Below are 18,374 nucleotides of genomic sequence, written 5' to 3'. Positions count from 1 at the left end.
TTAAACACAACACTAACTTTCCTGTAAAATACACACACACACACACACACACACACACACACACACACACACACACACTCGTAGACCAGTCACCTTTGGAGGGTCTGTGCCAAACTGACTGAACTGACCCTGGTCCAGAGCAGTAAAGCTGCAACTTTGGTGTCTTCTGGAGATTTGTTCTCTTCTTTGTTTTTTTTCCTAACCAGATGGCTGTGACATGGGGCTCGTGGGCCCCACCTGGGTCTCTGCCTTCTGAGTGTTTCCACCTCCTGATCCTCTTTTAACAGTGGAGGATAATAGGGAAATCGAGGAAACAGGATGGGGTATCCAGCCAGCCTGCCCCACAGCAAGGCAGAGATAACACACACTCAGCAGATGACCGAAGTTAGCGCAGAGCTGTTGGACAATGGGTAGGCGGGACTCCAGCCTTGGTCTAAATTTAGAAGTAACTAAAAATAAGAGGTATCAGGAGTAACAAGTTTGGGGTTTAATGCTGAGGTGTCTTTAAGATGGTCACACTGAATATCTAGTGACCTGGACAAAAGACCCAGGTGGGGAGCGTGAAGACCTCAGGGACTCCGAGGCCCATGTGAGCCCTGGTACTGACTGCCCTGCATGCAGACCTGACTAGGCCTTCCCCTGAGAGCCCCGATTGAAGCTTGTGGTTCTCTTTCAAGCTTATGGTTATTTTTGAACCTCTTTCTCCTATAGAAGCTTGAACCTTGTAGGTAGAAACATCACAGACTGATGGTTAAAAATAGGCCCTAAACCAGGTTCTTGGGGACTGCGTCCATTTTGATGTTAGCCCGTGGTCCTATGGGTCCTGATTCAGCACTCTGCACTGTGTCCTCATTACAAAGTGGAGACAAGAGGACACTGCCATCTTGCTAGGTCCGTGTGGCGGTTAAACGAGTCAATAAAATGTTTGCACTAACAGTAAGTATATTAGAAACAGCTTCCATCCTAAGCCAATCTCTGTCACAGAGCATATGGGGACTGATTGACCGATAACCAGTCAAACACCCCCCCCCCCCCCCGCCGCCCCTTGTTCTTCCACTTTCCCTAGCAGCAAGTGGCTTCTCTGACAGTCGGCTTTATGAATGTCTCCATGCTTACCAGTTTCTGGGTGGCAAGGAGTTCTGTATTCCTGAGACCCCTCCCCCTCTTCAGGCGCCCCTGAAGCCTTTGCGTAGCTCTGTGTCCCTCAGTTTCTTGTGTGAGTGATTTCCATGTGTACCTAGGGTTGGAACCCTATAACCCACCAATATCCCTGTTTGTAGACTTGTTTTTCTGTCCTGGGTTCTAGTGACAAGCCGAGCCTCATACCATTTCAGGATCCACATCATTGAGGTTTTTATGTTGGAAATCTGTTAACTGACAATGGAGTGCCCTTTCTCCTCGCTCCAGCCCAGGTCTGCCCTCCCGCATATTCTAAGGCCCAGTTCTAGTCTGTGGCTGTTTGCGGTCCACAGTTCTAACTGGAGTCCTCCTGTTCCTCTCTGCATTCTTCTTTCCTGAGCACGTGTTTCCGAACACACCAGGAAGGGAGCCGGGACAGAAGAAAAGGGTAGTTCCCTCAGTGAGTGTGATTCTAGAAGGATCCATGTTGTGAAGGGGAGGCAGGTGTGAGAACCTGGAAACGATGTAATGGTGTTTGTATAGCGTTTCCAAGAAGCCCCTACTAAGTTCTTACGGGATTTGTTTTGAATGCACATCTTAACATTTTGGGTCAGGTAACTCTTTGGTCTGAGGTTCTGTGTGTCCCTACAAGCTTTGTAAGAGAGTAGTGCCTGCCAATTCCAAGCAAAATGCCCTCAGAGACTGCCACTGTCCCTTCCCCCTGAAAAATCTCCCCTAGTTGAGCACCACTGGCGAGGCTTATTAGAAGGTACACATTTGCCTCATTCAGCTATTCTCAGCAAGCATCCGTGTGGGAAGGCAGGTACAGATCCTAAGTTTGTTAGAAGCTTCCTAAAACACTCACCCATTGTATTATTAATATACCTGTCTGCCGCATCCCTTCTCTGCCACGTGTGCTAAGAAAAAAGAGAACTCATTTTTAATGGTGGCTTCTTCAAAATGAGTAAATATTGTGACATAGGATAGAAATCAAGAAATTTATCAACCAAACAAGGATACTTGCCATAGTAATTATGCAGGAAACTAACTTCTATGCAAATTTTAAGAATTATCATCAAGAGGCATCTGGGGTCTCTTTTCAGAAGTTTTAAGTATATGTTTAGGACCAGGAATGGTGATAGAAGTGTGTCATGCCGTCACTTGGGTGACAGGCAAGATTACTGAGAGAGGTAATCTTAAGTAATGTAGCAAGTATTAGACCAGCCAAGACCTTCTTATACCTTACACACACACACACACACACACACACACACACACTCTCTCTCTCTCTCTCACACACACACACACACACACACACACACACACACACACACACATTCTCTCTCTCTCTTGCTCTTGCTCTCACTCTCTCGCTCTCTTGCTCTCTTGCTCTCAGAATTGTCTCTCTTAAGTTCTGCTATTAGGGCTGACATCTGTTTGGTGGCAGTACCTCTCTGATGCATCCTCCCTAGACATCTACTTGGCTGACAGAGGTGACTTGCTTTATCTCAGTGAGGAGCCTGTAGTAAAGACACAAGGCTCTCTCTCTAGCAGGACATTGGCTGCTTCTTACTTGAAAAGTGGCTATTCTTGCATTTTGAGCTAGAGAGAGCTGAGCCTGGGTGACTGACAGCCCGCCAGTGGCATGTTAGAGCCGGTTAAAAACAGGCCCAGATTGGAAAGCCTGAGACCCTTTGATAAGCTTCCCGCACATCTGTCTGCTGCTGAGAGGAAGCTGTGGGCCACAGTGAGCACAGATGCACCTCCTGCAGGAAGTAGATTCCCTTGCATCTGGGTCACAGGAAAGGCCCTGTGTTTGCCATGTAAGACTAAGGCACTCGGGTTCAAAGGAGGAATTGTTTGCACCAGGCATGGACAGTGCCAGGTCTGCTTGTCCAGCAAGAGCTTTCTGTGCAATGCACAGATGGAAGGCACTGTTTTGTTCTGATGTTCTGTAGTGATTTCCTGAGGCTCCGCTCTGAGGGAGCAGGGAGGGGCACCACAAAAAGAGCAAGTTCTCAGCTCTGTCTTCCTGCAAACAAATCTGGTCCAGTCCAGTAGATTCTCTGAAGCCTTACAGATACCAGGTCACACAGTCCCTGTTTGTTTGGCGATAAAGTTCGAAGCCATGTGTGCCTTGTAAGATGTTGGCACCCTTGCTGTCTGTCACTTAGCACATGGCCTGCCTCTGTGGGTCCTGCCGGGGTGCGGAAGATCTAAACACCCTGTCCTGATTTGCAGTGAGAGTTGATTAATGACGACTGTCAGATTTAGTGTGTGTCTATGGGATGGGGATACTTTTGCAGACTGGGAGCCTTCATTTTTATGTTTTTAAAAATCATTAGTGTTGGAGTGAGAGAGATGGCTAAGCAGTTAAGGTCTTGCAGAAGACCCAGGTTGTATCCCTAGCACCCACGTGGTGGCTCACAACTGTCTGTAATTCCAGTTCTAGGAGATCAGATACTCTCCTCTAGCCTCTCTTGACGTCAGGGATGCACACAGAGCACATCCATACATGCAGGCAAAACACCAGTGCACATAAAATAAAGATCATTTTAGAAATCATCAATGTACTTTATATTTTGCTTTCTCTACAAGCTCACAAGATCAATCATGCCCAAATGTACAATCTTTATGACTTTTTCTGTAGTATTTTTATTAGATTTCTTTTTTGTGTACTCGTGTGTGTATGTGTGCACACGTGCACACTGTACATGTATACTTATTATGGCCCATATGTGAAAGCCAGTGGACAGTGTGCAGGAGTCAGGTCTCTCCTTCTGCCATGTGTGTCTCTCCAGTTGAATTCAGTTCTGGAGGCTTGGGGCCAGCTGCCTTTACCTGCTGAGCTATCTCTCCCACCAACTGCCCTGGTGGTTTCATCAGCCCTCTCTGAGGCCTGTCTTCGGCTCTTTCACTGATTTCTAACAGAGCTGCCTGTGAGGGCACTGTTGGTGAGTGGGGGTCAGTGGGGGTGAGGATGCCCCAAAGGAGGGGACAGTTCCCTCAGCACTGTTGCCTGGAGCGGTGGCTTCTGTAGTAAAGACAACAAACACTGCTGCAGAGTCTGAGAGCTTTTGTGACTGTGTGAGTGTGTGTGTGTGAGTGTGAGAGCATGTGTAAATGTGTGTGAGTGTGTGTGTGAAAGTGTGAGTGTAAGAGCATGTGTGTAAGAGTGTGAGTATGTGTGAGAGCGTGTGTGTGAGAGTGTGAGTGTGTGAGTATATGTGAGAGTGTGTGAGTGTGTGCATGTGTGTGTGAGAGCATGTGTGTGTGAGTGTGAGTGAGTGTGAGTGTGTGTGAGAGTGTGAGTGTGTGTGTGAGAGCATGTGTGTGTGAGAGAGTGTGAGTGAGTGTGAGTGTGTGTGAGTGTATGTGTGTGTGTATGTGTGTGTGTGTGAGTGTGTGTGTGAGAGCATGTGTATGTGAGAGAGTGTGAGTGTGAGTGTGTGTGAGTGTGTGTGTGTGTGTGTGTGTGTGTGTGTAAGCCCACTAAACAGAGGGTCTCCAGAGAAGGATCTGAATACGGGAAGGAGATATCTCCTTTCTGCTTGGACTCTCGTCCTATGCGTCCCCTCAGCATTCCTGAAGCCGCCATTGTCACTTACTCTGTTCTGTTTTCTTTGGTCATTAGCACTCAGCCCTGGCCCTTTAGTGGTTATTGTTGCAGAGTGCCTCACTGCAAGCCAGCCTCAGTCCTCTAACCTGGCAGCCTCCTGTGTTCCTCCAAAGTCCCTCACACGGCTTGCCTGAGGCTGCGTGGTTCACCCTGCTCTTGCTTGCGTGTAATTGAGTCTCCATTGCATGAGCCCCACACACTCTGGTCTCCAGTGGGGCCCTCCTCTCCACGAAGCTCATCATCCCTGAGACTGTCGTTTGAACTTTCTCTGCACAGTGGGCAAGAACAGGAGCTGTGCAGCCACTTGGACCCTGGCTAGAAGTGTGTATATTTTCACTTAGACTATTTACACAGGTCAAAGCAAGCCTTGACCCAGCCCAGCGCTGTGCTCCAAGTAGGGTAAGAGGGACTGAGCTTGTGACTTGTACAAGCCTCGGACCTGTATTGTATGCCCTTGCCTTCTCTCTTGCTAGTTGTGTTTGCCCCGTATATTTTCTGCTGAGAGACTTAAAACTTAGATTGTTTATGTTTTTGTATCCACCTGGAACTGGTTTTCTGTGAATGGGGTGAGTAGAATCCAGTATTTTCTTTCCTTTTTTATTCCAACATGGGCTATCGAGGCTTTTGTGACATTTGTCAGACGTTTGTTCCTTTCCTGACTGCACTCAGGCGTCTGCTGAGTGCCACACTTCCATCCAGGGGTGGGGGCTCTTCTGAGCAAACTGTTCTATGCTTATCTTTCTATAAGTTTATCTTGGGTTTTTCTCTGGCAGGGAAAGTACCTCAGTCTTGTTTTTCTTCTCCTTTACTGTCTTTGGTGTTACCAGACTTTTACTTAAAAGAAAACAATTCAGTTCTAGGAAAGATGTTGCCCGTGTGGTCCACTTGCATGTAGATATCCTTTCGTGGGTAGCTGCTTGAGAACATGGCTGATCCTTGGGACTAGGGTTAGCAAATCACTCATGAATCACGCTTAACCGTTATTAATGTCTGTATCTTCTGTGTCCTAACGGAGCCTGTTGCATTTACTCATTTATAGAGCGTTCTGTGTGTTTGGCTGTGCTTCCCATGTCTTGACTCTTCTCTGTGTGTCCCAGTCCATTTCTTGTATAGACCGCTCTCCTGGGCCTTTGCTTTATAAAGCTGTCTGTAAGCCTTTAATGTTTTTTCGTAGATTCATGTATTCTGACCTGCTTCTGTGATCTCATTTCTGTCTCTATGATCTCATCTCATTTGTCTTCCTTATTTCCCTTCTCTTTCCTCAACTGCGTTTTAAAATTCCGTTTATATTATGTAACCTGTCCCTGTTCTTTGACTGTTTGCTCTTAACAGTTTGGACGTGAATCTTTTTATTTTCTTTTTTCCTATTTTATTCCCTTTACATCTAGATCACAGCCACCCCTTCCCTCTTCTCATCCCATCCCTACCCTTACAAATCCCCCCTGGTTCCCTCCCTTCTCCTTAGGAGGGGAGCCCTCCTTGGGTACCCCTCACTCTGGAGCCTCTAGTCCCAGCAGGACTAGGCACATCCTCTCCCACTGAGGTCTAACCAGGCAGTCCAGGTAGGGAGAAGGGGATCCAATGGCAGGGAACAGAGACTGAGATAGCCCCAGATCCACTTCTTAGGGGATCCCCCAGGAAGATCAAGCTCCACATCAGCTACAAATGTGTAAGGGGTCTAGGTGCAGCTCCTGCATGATCCCTGGTTGGTACCTGAGCTATGTGAGCCCTGTGGTCCCAGATTAGTTAACTCTGTGTGTCTTCTTGTAGTGTTCTTGACCCCTCGACTTGCTCACTTCTATCCCCATATTCTTCCACAGATGCCCCAGGCTCCTCCTCATGTTTGGGTGTGGGTCTCTGCACCTGCCTCCATCCACCGCTTGATGGAGCCTCTCAGGAGGCAGTTATGTTAGGCTCCTGTGTGCAAGCGTAGCAGAGTATCATGAGTAGTGTGGGGTGGGCTCTCTCCCATGGGATGGGTCTCAAACTGGGGCAGTTGTTGGTTGGCCATCCCCTTAGTCTCTGCTCCATCTTTATCCCTGCACTGCTTGTAGAAAGGACAAATTTTGGGTCGGAGATTTTTGTGGTAGGTTGATGTCCTTCCCTCCTCTGAAAGTCGGACATGATTCTTAACCTAGCAGAAACCAAAGTTAGTTTTTCTACTGCCGTCCTGACGAATAAAACTCTGGGCAGAGCCTTTGAGTCTTAATCACCATCCACTTTGTTTAATCGAATCTCCATGAGGGTTTTTATGCCCAGATGTCTTTCTGGGAGAGGAGGTGGGGGTTTATATTTTAAGCCTTACCTATGTATTAGTATTTTATCATTTCAGCTTCCATACTAGATTTTTTTTTTTTTAGGATTATGTGTTTATTCTTTCTCCCCTGAAGTATATCTTTTAGAATTTTTTTTTTTTTTTTTTTTAAGTGAGGTAAATGTGCTCACCCTGATTCTAAGAAGTTCTTATTACAGTCTCTGTCTTGAAAGTCTTCCCTTGTTTGTTTGTTTATTGGTTTCCAGGGACTGAATTTGGAGCCTCACTGTTGCTAGCCAAGGACTTCACTACTGAGCTGTACACCCCCAAACTCTTGTGTGTGCTTTTTTGTTTTGTTTGCTTTATTGTATTTGTTGTTTTGTGTTTGTGGGTGTTTTGCCTGAGTATATGTCTGTTTACCACATTACAGTATCCTAGGGCCGTAGGTATAGGTGGTTACGAGCTGTCATGTGAATGCTGGGGATGGAACCTGATTCCTTCAGAAGAGCAGCCAGTGCTCTTGACTACTGACCCATTACCGCAGTCCTATCTCCAGACTTTCCACTGAAATTACAGTGCCTATGAAGTTTTATTTTCAGGTGGACCTAACAATCTGCTTTCTTTACTTTGGTTTGTATCTTATTCCTCAACTGTTTATTTCCGTGGCCACAGCTCTCAGTTTTAGAAATTTTGTTAATTTGCATGGTGTTTTTGAAAGCGCTTTTTTAAAAAAAAAAAAAAAATAATTTCAGCCTGGTTGTTGAACATTTTGTATCAGGTAGCTGGATGTCCAGTGTTCCTTGGAGTCTTCTGCCCTCACAGGGATTTCCTCTGTGATTGGATTTGATCTGTTTGCTTGCTTGTGGCTGTGCACAGCCTAATGCATGCTAGGTGAGAGCTTTCACACTGAGTTACCTCCCCAGCCCTCTGGTGTCTTATAAGGCTACTTACAGCTCCCTACTTTAGCGTGTTCCACCTCTGTACATTCCGTTAATGCCAGTGAGGGTTGTCATTATTCTGTCCCCTGCCCCTGCGATGGAAATCCAGAAAGACCTTGTGGTGTGGTGGTTTGAATGAAAGTGAGCCCTGTAGGCTCATCTATTTGAATGTTTGGTTCCCAGTTGGTGGAACCCTACTGTGCTTTCTTGCAGTGATGATCCAGCTAGCTCTCCAAAGCTGTAAGCAAGCCCCTGCTAAATGCCTTTCTTTTATAAGTTGCCTTGGTCGCTGGTGTCTCTTCACAGCAATAGAGCAGTAATTAGTTAGGACAAAGGTTTTTCTATCATTTCTTGGATGGATCCCTTGACACCTGTAAGGCCAGCCCTGTGATCATAGTCTGAGGGAAGAGACCCGCCCTATGATCATAGACTAAGGGAAGAGATCCGCCTTGCTTCCTTCTACTCTCTCCCCATCTTATCCTGACCCAGAAAGTTTCGTCCTCTCATGTGGCCTCAGGGTTGTGAGTCTCAGAAGATAAGAGTCTCTGCGTGCTCAGATTCTATGTGAGAACATGTTGATACGTAAGAATCCAGGTGTGGACAGTAGACCTGAGCATTGACTGCAGTCAAAGCTAGTAAGAAGTATGGGCGATCAGGCATGTTCCATGTCTGTGGAATAGGAATCTCTGCTTAACCAATCCCCAGGAGTCTAGGAGTGATTGTTTTTGTTGTCCCCTGCCCCCCCCCCATGTGTGCATGTGTGTGTGTTGTATGCATGAATTTATGTGTGTATGTATGAGTATAGTTACATGTGTGTAATATATATGCATGTGTCTGTGTGAGTGTGGGAGCCCCTTATTGATGCCGGGAATCTTCCTCTAGATTACCAGCCCTGGTGACCTAGTCTGTCTGAATTTCACTACCCCCTCAGCCCACACCTCCAAATACCACCCCGTTGGCAATGGGACCACAGTTTCAACATAAGGATTGTAGAGAACAGCTATTTAGTTCATAACGATTACTGTCAGCAGTGATAGTACAAAGTCCATTTTTTGAGTCAAGCCCATGACATGCACTCAGAGAATCCTCAGTATGCATACACGTTCTGTGCGTACCTTGTGCCACCTCGCACCGAAGGCGCTCAGCCATGACCGTTCATGGTGACCCCTGCTTTCTTCTGCTCTTGTATGGCAGGGCACAGCCTCTCCAGTGAGCAGGGCAGCAGTGCTGAGACAGCTCCAGAAGAGGGCGAAGGACTGGACTTGGAGTCTTCTGATGAGACAGATCACAGCAGCAAGGTGAGAGATTTTCATTTTCACATCCCATGTCCTGCAGGATCACAGCTGACAGGCCGCCCTGACAGCTGTGTGTGCTCAGGCGGCCTCTCCATGGGATACAGTGTTTTTACTTCTGCGATGATACTAAGTAGCTGGATATGAAGTCCAAATTACAGCCTCGGTAACAAATCCATGTGGGAGAATATAGGCCAGAAATCACTCCTAATGAATTAAAGGCCTCTTTCTTTAATTTCTACCGCAGCTGGAGCTCCCCGTTAATGCCATAATTTCACCCCATTTCCTTCCTCAGTCTTCATTTGTGGAGGATGAGGCATCGTCCTAAATGTGCATAATTGAGTCGGCAGTGCCTTCTGCCACTTAGGGGTTCTGTAACGAGCCGCGTTTGAGCAATCTGCTCTCAGCTCTTGTTCAAGGTGCACTCTTTTACATTAAAGGGAAAGGAAACATTTTTTTATTAAGCCAATTATGCTGTTCTTCAGCCAAATACTGTGAACAAAAACTTTTCTTTTGATGCTTTGGTGTAAAACAGTGTGCTTGTTGCCCGGGGCTCTGCATGCTTCTGTGCTACTTTGTCAAGTGCTGTGTGTACAGTAGCCCCCTTTGCTCCTCAATCCTCACATCCAGAAGACAAGTTTTCGGACCGAGTCACTGTATTAGTTCCTTCTCTGTTGGCATGATAAAACACCCTGAGCATTATTTACTTAAGGGAAGGGAAAGGTTTGTTCCATCTTATGCTTCAGGTCACAGTTGATAGACAGTAAGGCAGGAACCTGAAGCAGAAACCACATAATAAGACTTTTCTGTTTGTTCACGGGCTCATGCTTAACTAGTTTGCTTCCTTCCCCGACTCTCCCTTGGTTTTTCAAGACAGTGTCTGTCTCATTATTGAAACCTGGATGGCCTTGAATTCATAGAAATCCTTTTGCCTCTACCTCTTGAGGGCTAGGATTAAAGGCTACACTATCGTGCTTGACCTACTAACTTATTTATACAGTCCAGGACAATCTGCCTAGGGATGATGCCACCCACAGTGGGTGAAACCTTCCTGCATCAATTAACAATCATGACAGTGCCTCGCACACTTGCCCGATCCGATCTGATCTGTCTGATCTGGGCAGTCCCTTCTCTCCCATGATCCTAGTCTTGTGTATGGTTGACAGTTAGGGCTAATAAGGGCAATCACCTTGTCAGACATTGTTGCTCTCTCCAACCGCCCATTCTGGTCACTTAACAAGTCACTTAACAAATTAAACAAGTAAACAAAGGCCAGAGAGGGTGTTGGATCTCCCCGAGTTATAGGGTGTGTGAGGGGATAAACCTGGGCAGTGGGAACTGATCTGGTCTCTGCAAGAACAGGGTGCTGGCTGTTTTTTTGTTTTGGTTTTTTTTGTCAGGTTGACATAGGTTCAGGTCATCTGCGAAGTAACTTCAGTTAAAAAAAAAAAGCCCCATTAGATTGGCCTGTAGACAAGTTTGTGCCATCTTCTTGGTTAATAATGAATGCAGACCCAGCTCACTGGGGGGGGGGGGGTCCACTGGGGGTGGTCCTTGATGGTACAAGAAAGCACATTGAGGAAGCTTGGGGAATACCGATAAAGAAGCTTCCTCTGAGGTCTCTGCTTCAGCTCCTGACTTCCCTTCCTGACTGTGTGACTCAAAAATCTAAGACAAACTCTTTCATCTCCAAGTTGCTTTGCATGGTGTTTGTCACAGCAAGAAAAGCCTGACTAAGACAAGTGCTCTTCCCCACTGAGCTTCTGTCAGTACTCCTTGGTAGGTTAAGTTTCTCATTTAAGAGATTTGAAAGCAGAAATTTCAAATTGTACTGGCAGATCTTGGTGACTGAGTTCCACTGTATATTAATAATAAAGTCACACTAATTTTATCTTTTGGATGTATCGTGACCATTTTATTTAAACTCATCTTCACAACACTTCTGAAAAAGATGCCATTGAATTCTGTTTTACAGAGGAGAGAACCACATGCAGTTCTGTGGTATTGAAAGAAAAAAAAACAAACAAACAAACACAGTCTTTCTCCAGGCCTTGCGTTATCGATGCCTCCATTTAAATTACCTGCGGCCAGAATGTTTTGTGCTGGCGTTAAATACCAGGCTTCAGAAAAGAGGGAACTAATTTATTAGTGGTGCTAGAGGCCAATTAGATACACAGCCATGAACCATTTAGCCGTTTTTTTAATGCTTAATCTTCTTAAAGTGCCTCTTGATTAAGGTTAAACGCTTTGGTTGCACCGACTGTATTGGTGTGTGAATTCATTCATTTTGAAGCTGTATGCTGCTATAACCTGGAAGGGAAGATTAAGCCTCATCTGAATGCATACACATTCATCAAGTGGAGAGATGTACCTAGTAAATAAATAGAAACTGGGTGGCAATGTAGCTCGGCAAGTTAAGGAACCTGTCCTCAGGCTTGACTACCTGATTTCCACCCCCGGGACTCACATGATGGAGGAGGCTCTCTGACTTCTGCAAACTGTCCTTGACCCCGACACATGGACCATATCGTGCCCTGCACCTAGTCACACCTGCCCCTAACAGAATAATGAAATACATTTTTTCCCTCCTTGTTTCATTTTTTAAAAGACAGGGTCTCACTATCCAGCCCTGGCCTGCCTGGAGCTCACTATGTTGACATGACCACACTGGCCTCAAACTCACAGATCAGCCTTCTGGCATTAAAGGTGTGTGCCACCATGGGCTGCTGTGTTACCAGTTTTTATTCTGGTGGGGAATGTGAAGCCGGACCTTGTGATTCTTTTTTATTTTCAGTTTTGCTGTTCCTTCCAAATGAGCTGGATGGAGGGGGAATTTGCTGTTGATATTCTTTCTCTGTCTTTTAAATTTAGTTGAGCCATGCATGGCCTTTTAGAGCTGAGCAAGTGGGTAATCATGATCTTGTTCTCTGGAGATGAATTGGGAATGTCACAGCAGTGGGTGGGGTTGTCACAAGGCAGGGGAATCTAGTCACCTCTCCCTTTGTCACTGCCTCCTTCCTCTGGTGGTGTAGTGACAGCCTGAGGTCTCCTCATCCCCTGGGTGACTTACTTCCCTTGCAGCTTCTTGAAAACTCTTGCTTGTGGAATGAAATGCTAATTAACTGAGGTCATCCCTGTTGGGCGAGCCCGGTTGAAAGGTTGAAAGACCCCGTCTGTGTGATGGGGAGCCACGAAGTTGTTCTAGTTGGACACTTTTAATATTCCTGTGCCATTCGAGATGCTGGCCAATCAGCTGATCCCACCGGCTGCTGGGCAGAGCCACCCCGCATCTGGGGAGGCACTCTGGGCTTTGTTTTCTTGCCTGCTTTGCCTCTCTCTCTCTCTCTCTCTCTCTCTCTCTCTCTCTCTCTGGAACTTCTGTTGTTGAGTCAGATAAAATCAAAGCATGAGTTCTTACCCAAGATGTAGCCTTTGACAACCTCCAGGGAGCTGGAGTCGAAGCAGGTGCAGCTCTGGGGGTTGCGGCCACTGGGAGTTCTGCATTGAGATGTGGTCCCAGGTCTGCTCGGGAGAGCCAGCATGGAATATCCTGGTGAGAGAGTGCTCTCTGAAAGCCGGAGCTTTCTGAGTATTTTAAGAAACTTCAGCTTCCTTTCTGAGCGCACGAGGTGCTAGGAGGAATTGCCATGAGACTCTATCCCTGAGGATGTCTTCGCTGTGGAAGATCAAACGCAAGCCCAGGGTCGAGAACGACAGGGCTGGCGACTCCGTCTACCGCACACTTCATCTGGTGAGCGCCTTGCTGTTTCTGTTCAGCCCATGTGCTGCTTTGGGGAGGACTTGATCCAGGCTCAGTTAATGCCTGTGCTTGTCCCACACCTCCACATTCCATCCCCTTTCCCCTCAGGACACCCTTGTATTGCAGTGGGTTTTGTAGGCTGGGGTCCGGTCAGTAGTTTGCATGCAGTTGAATTTGTATTAGGTCTTTATATTTATCATTTGTTTTCTTTAGATTTAGGCAGTAGAAGGCTGTGGCTTTTTAATTTCACTTTTTAATCGTCCTAACTATTATGGTGTTTTTCCCCTTTTCTTTTGGCTGTTGAGATTTTGAATGTATTTTGTGACCAATACACTATGCCCCCCTCACCTCTGACTAGGGACTGGGAGAGCAGTGTTCAGCCGGCAGCCAGCCAGGACTGTGTTCTGCAGCCCCTTTGCGTGCTTTGGGTCTTCTTTTTGCTGACTTGCAGTGGGTAAGGACAGCTTAACATTAGCTGACCTACTTCAGTAGATCAGCTCCAGCAGTAAATGGTAATGTTCAGAAAAGAAATGCAGTAGTGGGCTCCTGGCAAGGAACAGCTTAACAAAAGCAGCCAAGCCTTCTGATCCGGTACTGACACCGGAGCCTGTCATTTAACAAAACAAACTTTGACAGTCCAGGGCCTAACTGTTCCTTGTTTGAAATCTGTTAGAAGCCACCCCAAAAGCTGGTAAAGAATTATAGGAACTATGAATGACTGTAACGCCCTCTAAAATTGTGAATTTTTTTTTTTTTTGCCTCACCATTCCAAAAAAAAAAAAAAAAAAAGGGAAAGCCTTAAATAAAGGCTGTAAGATTTGAGGCCACTTTCGCTCCTTTTAAATCTGTGGGAAGTGTTAAATCGGTCAGAGTCAGAACAGTTTCAGAAGTTGCTCATCTGGAGACAGACGGTGCCTTTGGTGGTTGCATAACAGGAAGGCCCCAGCAGCTGGGTGGCTCCAGTTGATAGTGTGTCCTTAGGAGTCTGTCGGCCTCTTCTGTTGTTCTTTCTTTTCATCTTGAACAGGGGGGAGGATGTTATAAACAGCGGCCTCATGCTGGCCTGGTAAAGTGGCCCATCTCCTCCTTTGTTGTCTTGCTGCCTTATGTTGGCTGATTCTGGCTGGGGGCAGGCACCTCTGCCTGCTTCAATAGTTTAAAACTGTCCAGTGCTTATGAGTGCTGCTCTTTGGTTTCTAGGGTGACTGGTGACAGTCCTCAAGCTGAGAGAGTTTTGTGTTCCCTGCTGGAAGTATCTGGCCTGCCTTCCTCTTTCCCCTTGAGCCAGGACTGCTCTCCTGTGGGAGCATGTTGTGAACTTCCCACCCAGGTTGCCTGGCTGGGTACATGTGTGTACAGTGCTGGGTGTGAGTGACCCATAGCTACCTGATAGCCAGCAATGGTTGGACAGGTCTTCCTTTTTCCATGCTGCACCATCGAAGGTGATGCAGACAGGGTCCATACTGACCTCGTACGTTAGAAGTTTGGCCACAGTGGAAGGCAGTGTACGGAGCTGGAGATTTAACTGGCCAACCATATGTGAAATCAATAGCTAAGAGATATCCTAAAGGAGAACAGTATTTCATAGTTGCTCGAAAGGATATTTTGGAGGTAATATTTTAACCAACCAAAATTCTCTAACCTTATAGCGTCCTTTAAATTCTCTCAAAACAGAAACACTCTACTCATTATATCTCTGTGTATTATGACTTATTAATTCTATGAAAGTTTTATTTGTTTTCATGTAACATGTATTAGCAGTGGGAAAAAGAGAGCACCTGTTTAAAGTCGCTACCTTAAGATACACCTAGAGGTGTGTACCTTGAGTTAGTAGCAGAATGATGTGACGGGACCCCATCAGCTTCAGAGTACACTCAGAAATGGCTCTAACAAGGAAGGGGTGGTTGAGGTGAGCCCTCCAAAGGGAACCCCGCGGAGCTTTTAGGTATTCCTCAAGAAACTGAGGAACAGCCTCCCTTTATCTTTAGGGGCTATATCTCAAGATTCTCAGCAGATGCCAGAAGCCATGGATGGGTGCACAGTACCAATTCCTGCATGTACTGGGTTTCTTCCTATGCATACATGCTGTTGATGAAGTTTAATGTTAAATTAGCACATCAAGAGATGAATGATAACTTACGAACAGAGCCGTTGTACACAAAACATGTAACGACATAAAAGCATAAACTATGGTAGACTTTGATAAAGACTTTGTAAGCAGGGTGTCCCCTGAAAGAGCCAAGACAAATTTAGTGTGTATGTATATGTGTGCACACATATATAAGTATATAGACAATTATATGTGTGTGTACAGATAATCACACACACTATAAGTGCACACACACACACACACACATGAAAGAATAGCTAGGCTGCTTAGGGACAACGTCCAGGGAGACCTCTAGGTGTGGAGAACTAGAGTGGCAAGACCGAGAAGCCCCTTCACAGAGACCAAGGCAGTTCCCTTGTCCACGCTCTGGAAGATGGATATCGTTGGGTATTCATGATACCACAGAAGAATCAAAAACTCAGAAATCTCACTCCACACCTTCTGTATTCAACCTCCGCTCAGTGGCACCCCCAGTGTGATGGGTCATGTCTTTTGGCATGCCATGCTTCTGGTGTCTGTCAGAACCTTTTACAGTGTTGGCTTTTGTGCAGCTGGGGGATCTGCGTGGAGTGATACAGACTCTGGGTAATCGTCTCAGTGCTGAAAGTACAGAAAAAGGGTATTTTACTGATAATTGGATTTTGGTGCTGGGTGCGTTAGTCATGGGAACTGTGTGTGAAGGACAGCAGTTGTGGTTATAGATGGAACTGTACAGACACATGCTGTAAACAGAGGTGCCACAGGCACCTTGTGCGTTAGCCTCCTTGGCCAGGTGGCAAACTGGAGCATCGCAGGGAAATCTGTGGTAGAATGGAAGCTGGGTACTCACTCAGCTTTTACCGTCTTCTGTACATGAGATTTTTCTCTAGAAGGGCATGATTTTTGTCCCCTCATAAACTCAATATAAAATGTTGCCTGTCTTAATTATCATTAGATCATTAAAAGGGGATGTCGACATTATGTTAAGATGACTATATTTGTTCCCTTGTTTCTATTTTTATAACAAATCCCAATTTGACTGTATCAAGATGACCCCAAGCTAGTGAAATCAGATCATAACTAATTCCGAGGTTTCTGCACTGACTGGGAGGCTTTGGTGAAAAACAGGTAGTTTTTTTCTTTTTAGCAATCTTATTGAGGTAAAATTCACATAGCATACAGTGCAGCCCATTTGGGTGAGTTTTCTGTCACCTAAGGTGTATACATGTCTGAATCCCGTGGTTCCCTGGAGGATACTGAAGAGTACCTGTGACAGGCGACATGCTCTTTCTGGCAGTTAGCAGAGTTAGCAGTAGCCATAAATACGCCATGGCAATTAGAAGAGACTTGGAATGCTAGCTGTGTTTCTGCCCTGTGCTGCCCCTTATGAATCTTTCTGGAGGTTCTGAGTAACCCCTGAGTTCTCTTTTGCATATGCAAATAACCCTTCACTGTCTCTAAATCCTGCCCTGTGGAAAATACCAGGTCTTAGCTTTCTCGCCTTACTTGTTTGAGGACAGAATGTTCTTCCTAGACAATAGAGTAATAATTCTTTATCAGCATCACCAATCCCTGGGAAAATACACTTGTGTGTTTAGGATTGAAATAGACCATAGGGGGATTGAAGAGAAATGTAAGGTGGAAGGTATCCACCCAACATGACTGACGTGCATTTGACAAACAAGATTCCTTGCTCCAAGACAGTGCCTGGAGCAGTCAGTTCCACCAGACCTTTAACCTCTGCACTCAGGAAACACAGACAGGCTTGGATGTCTCTGAGTTCAAGGCCAACTTGGTTTACATTGTGAGTTCCAGGGCAGTGAGGGCTATATAGTGAGACCTTGTCTTAAAAAACCATCCCAAGCAAAATTCCAGCTCCTTCCTATCCCACCGTATTTAATACCCACAGGGTGTGAGAAACGAGGTGTGATTGAAAGGATCTGAGCTGTGTCATTGGGACTGTCAGGAGATCCAGGGCTTCAGTGGGGTAAGCCGCTGAGCCCACCCGGTTTTCATAGGCTCACGCTTCAGACAGCCTTTGGCATCACTCTGCAGGGCGGAACTGGAGAGTCCTAAACTTGAGTTGGAGTAGGAAGTCTTAGACGGTCACTGCAGCCTTCCCCTCCGTCTTGTCCTGAGGTCCACAGTGGCCTGTTTCAGGGCCATTCGCCTTCTGCTCAAAGGACATCGGAGAAGCTGAAAACAGCAGAACTCACAAAAGCACAGTCATCTGTCTACACGTGGGAGTTTTTAGTGGCTACAGATAGACATTGTCTTCCAACAGGCTACATAAGTTGATAGTGTATGAAACAGCCTTGCGACTGAATAAGAAGCCTTGTTCTTTGTGTTGGGCAGTGTTAACCCTGTGCCTCTGTCTTGTCCTTTGTCAGTTTCTCATGGAGAAACAGGCTTTGGACTGGGACAGGAGCTTGGTGTCAGAGCGCTTGATTCTGAGGCCTGTGCTTCATTCCTGGTAACATTTCTGGTAGCACCCTGCCCCCCCCCCACACACACACACCAGTACCTCTCAAAAATTACAGGCTCTGAGATGTGCTTAGATCGTTTAAATTCCAGGTCCGCTGTGTCACCTTGAATGAGTTACTTAACCTCTCGGGGCCTCGTTTCTCACACCCTGTGGGTATTAAATACCTCAGGCTAGGGTGCCTGCTGGCAATGAGCACTCACTCACTAGCCTTCGCTGGTATAGTTACCAGCACTCAGGGACCTTAGGTGTGGGGCAGTCTGGGGAACAGGAGAGGCATAAACACACATGACATTGAAAAATGCCTTGTGGGGCCAGGGACCAGCGAGGCTCCCTGCTGAGAGGTGACACTATCTGCTGCGCCCCACAGAGCACAGAACAGGTCGCAGCGTTTTGCCGGAGTCTGCACGAGATGAGCCCCTCTGACTCGAGCCCGTCCCCTCAGGATGCCACGAGCCCTCAGCTGGCAACCACGAGACAGCTGTCCGATGCGGATAAACTGCGCAAGGTGATCTGCGAGCTGCTGGAGACAGAGCGCACCTATGTGAAAGTACGTCTGCCTCCCCGGCCTCCAAACCCCCCAGCCCACCAGCTTCCTCAGCCTCCAAACCCCCCAGCCCACCAGCTTCCTCAGCCTCCAAGCCCCCAGCCCACCAGCTTCCTCAGCCTCCAAACCCCCAGCCCAACAGCTTCCTCAGCCTCCAAACCCCCCAGCCCACCAGCTTCCTCAGCCTCCAAACCCCCCAGCCCACCAGCTTCCTCAGCCTCCAAACCCCCCAGCCCACCAGCTTCCTCAGCCTCCAAACCCCCCAGCCCACCAG

General features: G+C 46.7%; 1 protein-coding gene across 2 annotated transcripts in view; it reads left to right on the top strand.

Moving 5' to 3' along the window:
• Positions 1-18,374, top strand: part of Tiam1 (T cell lymphoma invasion and metastasis 1) — a 119,538-nt gene that overhangs the window by 71,770 nt on the left and 29,394 nt on the right. The window contains exons 13-14 of one of the 2 annotated variants that reach the window (XM_028756367.1): positions 9,125-9,228; positions 17,924-18,103. In XM_028756367.1, the coding sequence (XP_028612200.1) occupies positions 9,125-9,228; positions 17,924-18,103 (284 nt within the window). Of the gene's footprint in view, positions 1-9,124; positions 9,229-12,765; positions 12,974-17,923; positions 18,104-18,374 lie in introns of those variants that run through there. The other variant, XM_028756368.1, reaches the window with a different exon arrangement.

Source organism: Grammomys surdaster, unplaced genomic scaffold (genome assembly GCF_004785775.1).
Source record: "Grammomys surdaster isolate TR1022 unplaced genomic scaffold, NIH_TR_1.0 126118, whole genome shotgun sequence".
In the NCBI taxonomy this organism is placed as follows: Eukaryota; Metazoa; Chordata; class Mammalia; order Rodentia; family Muridae; genus Grammomys; species Grammomys surdaster.
This window is presented reverse-complemented; position numbering and strand designations above follow the sequence as displayed.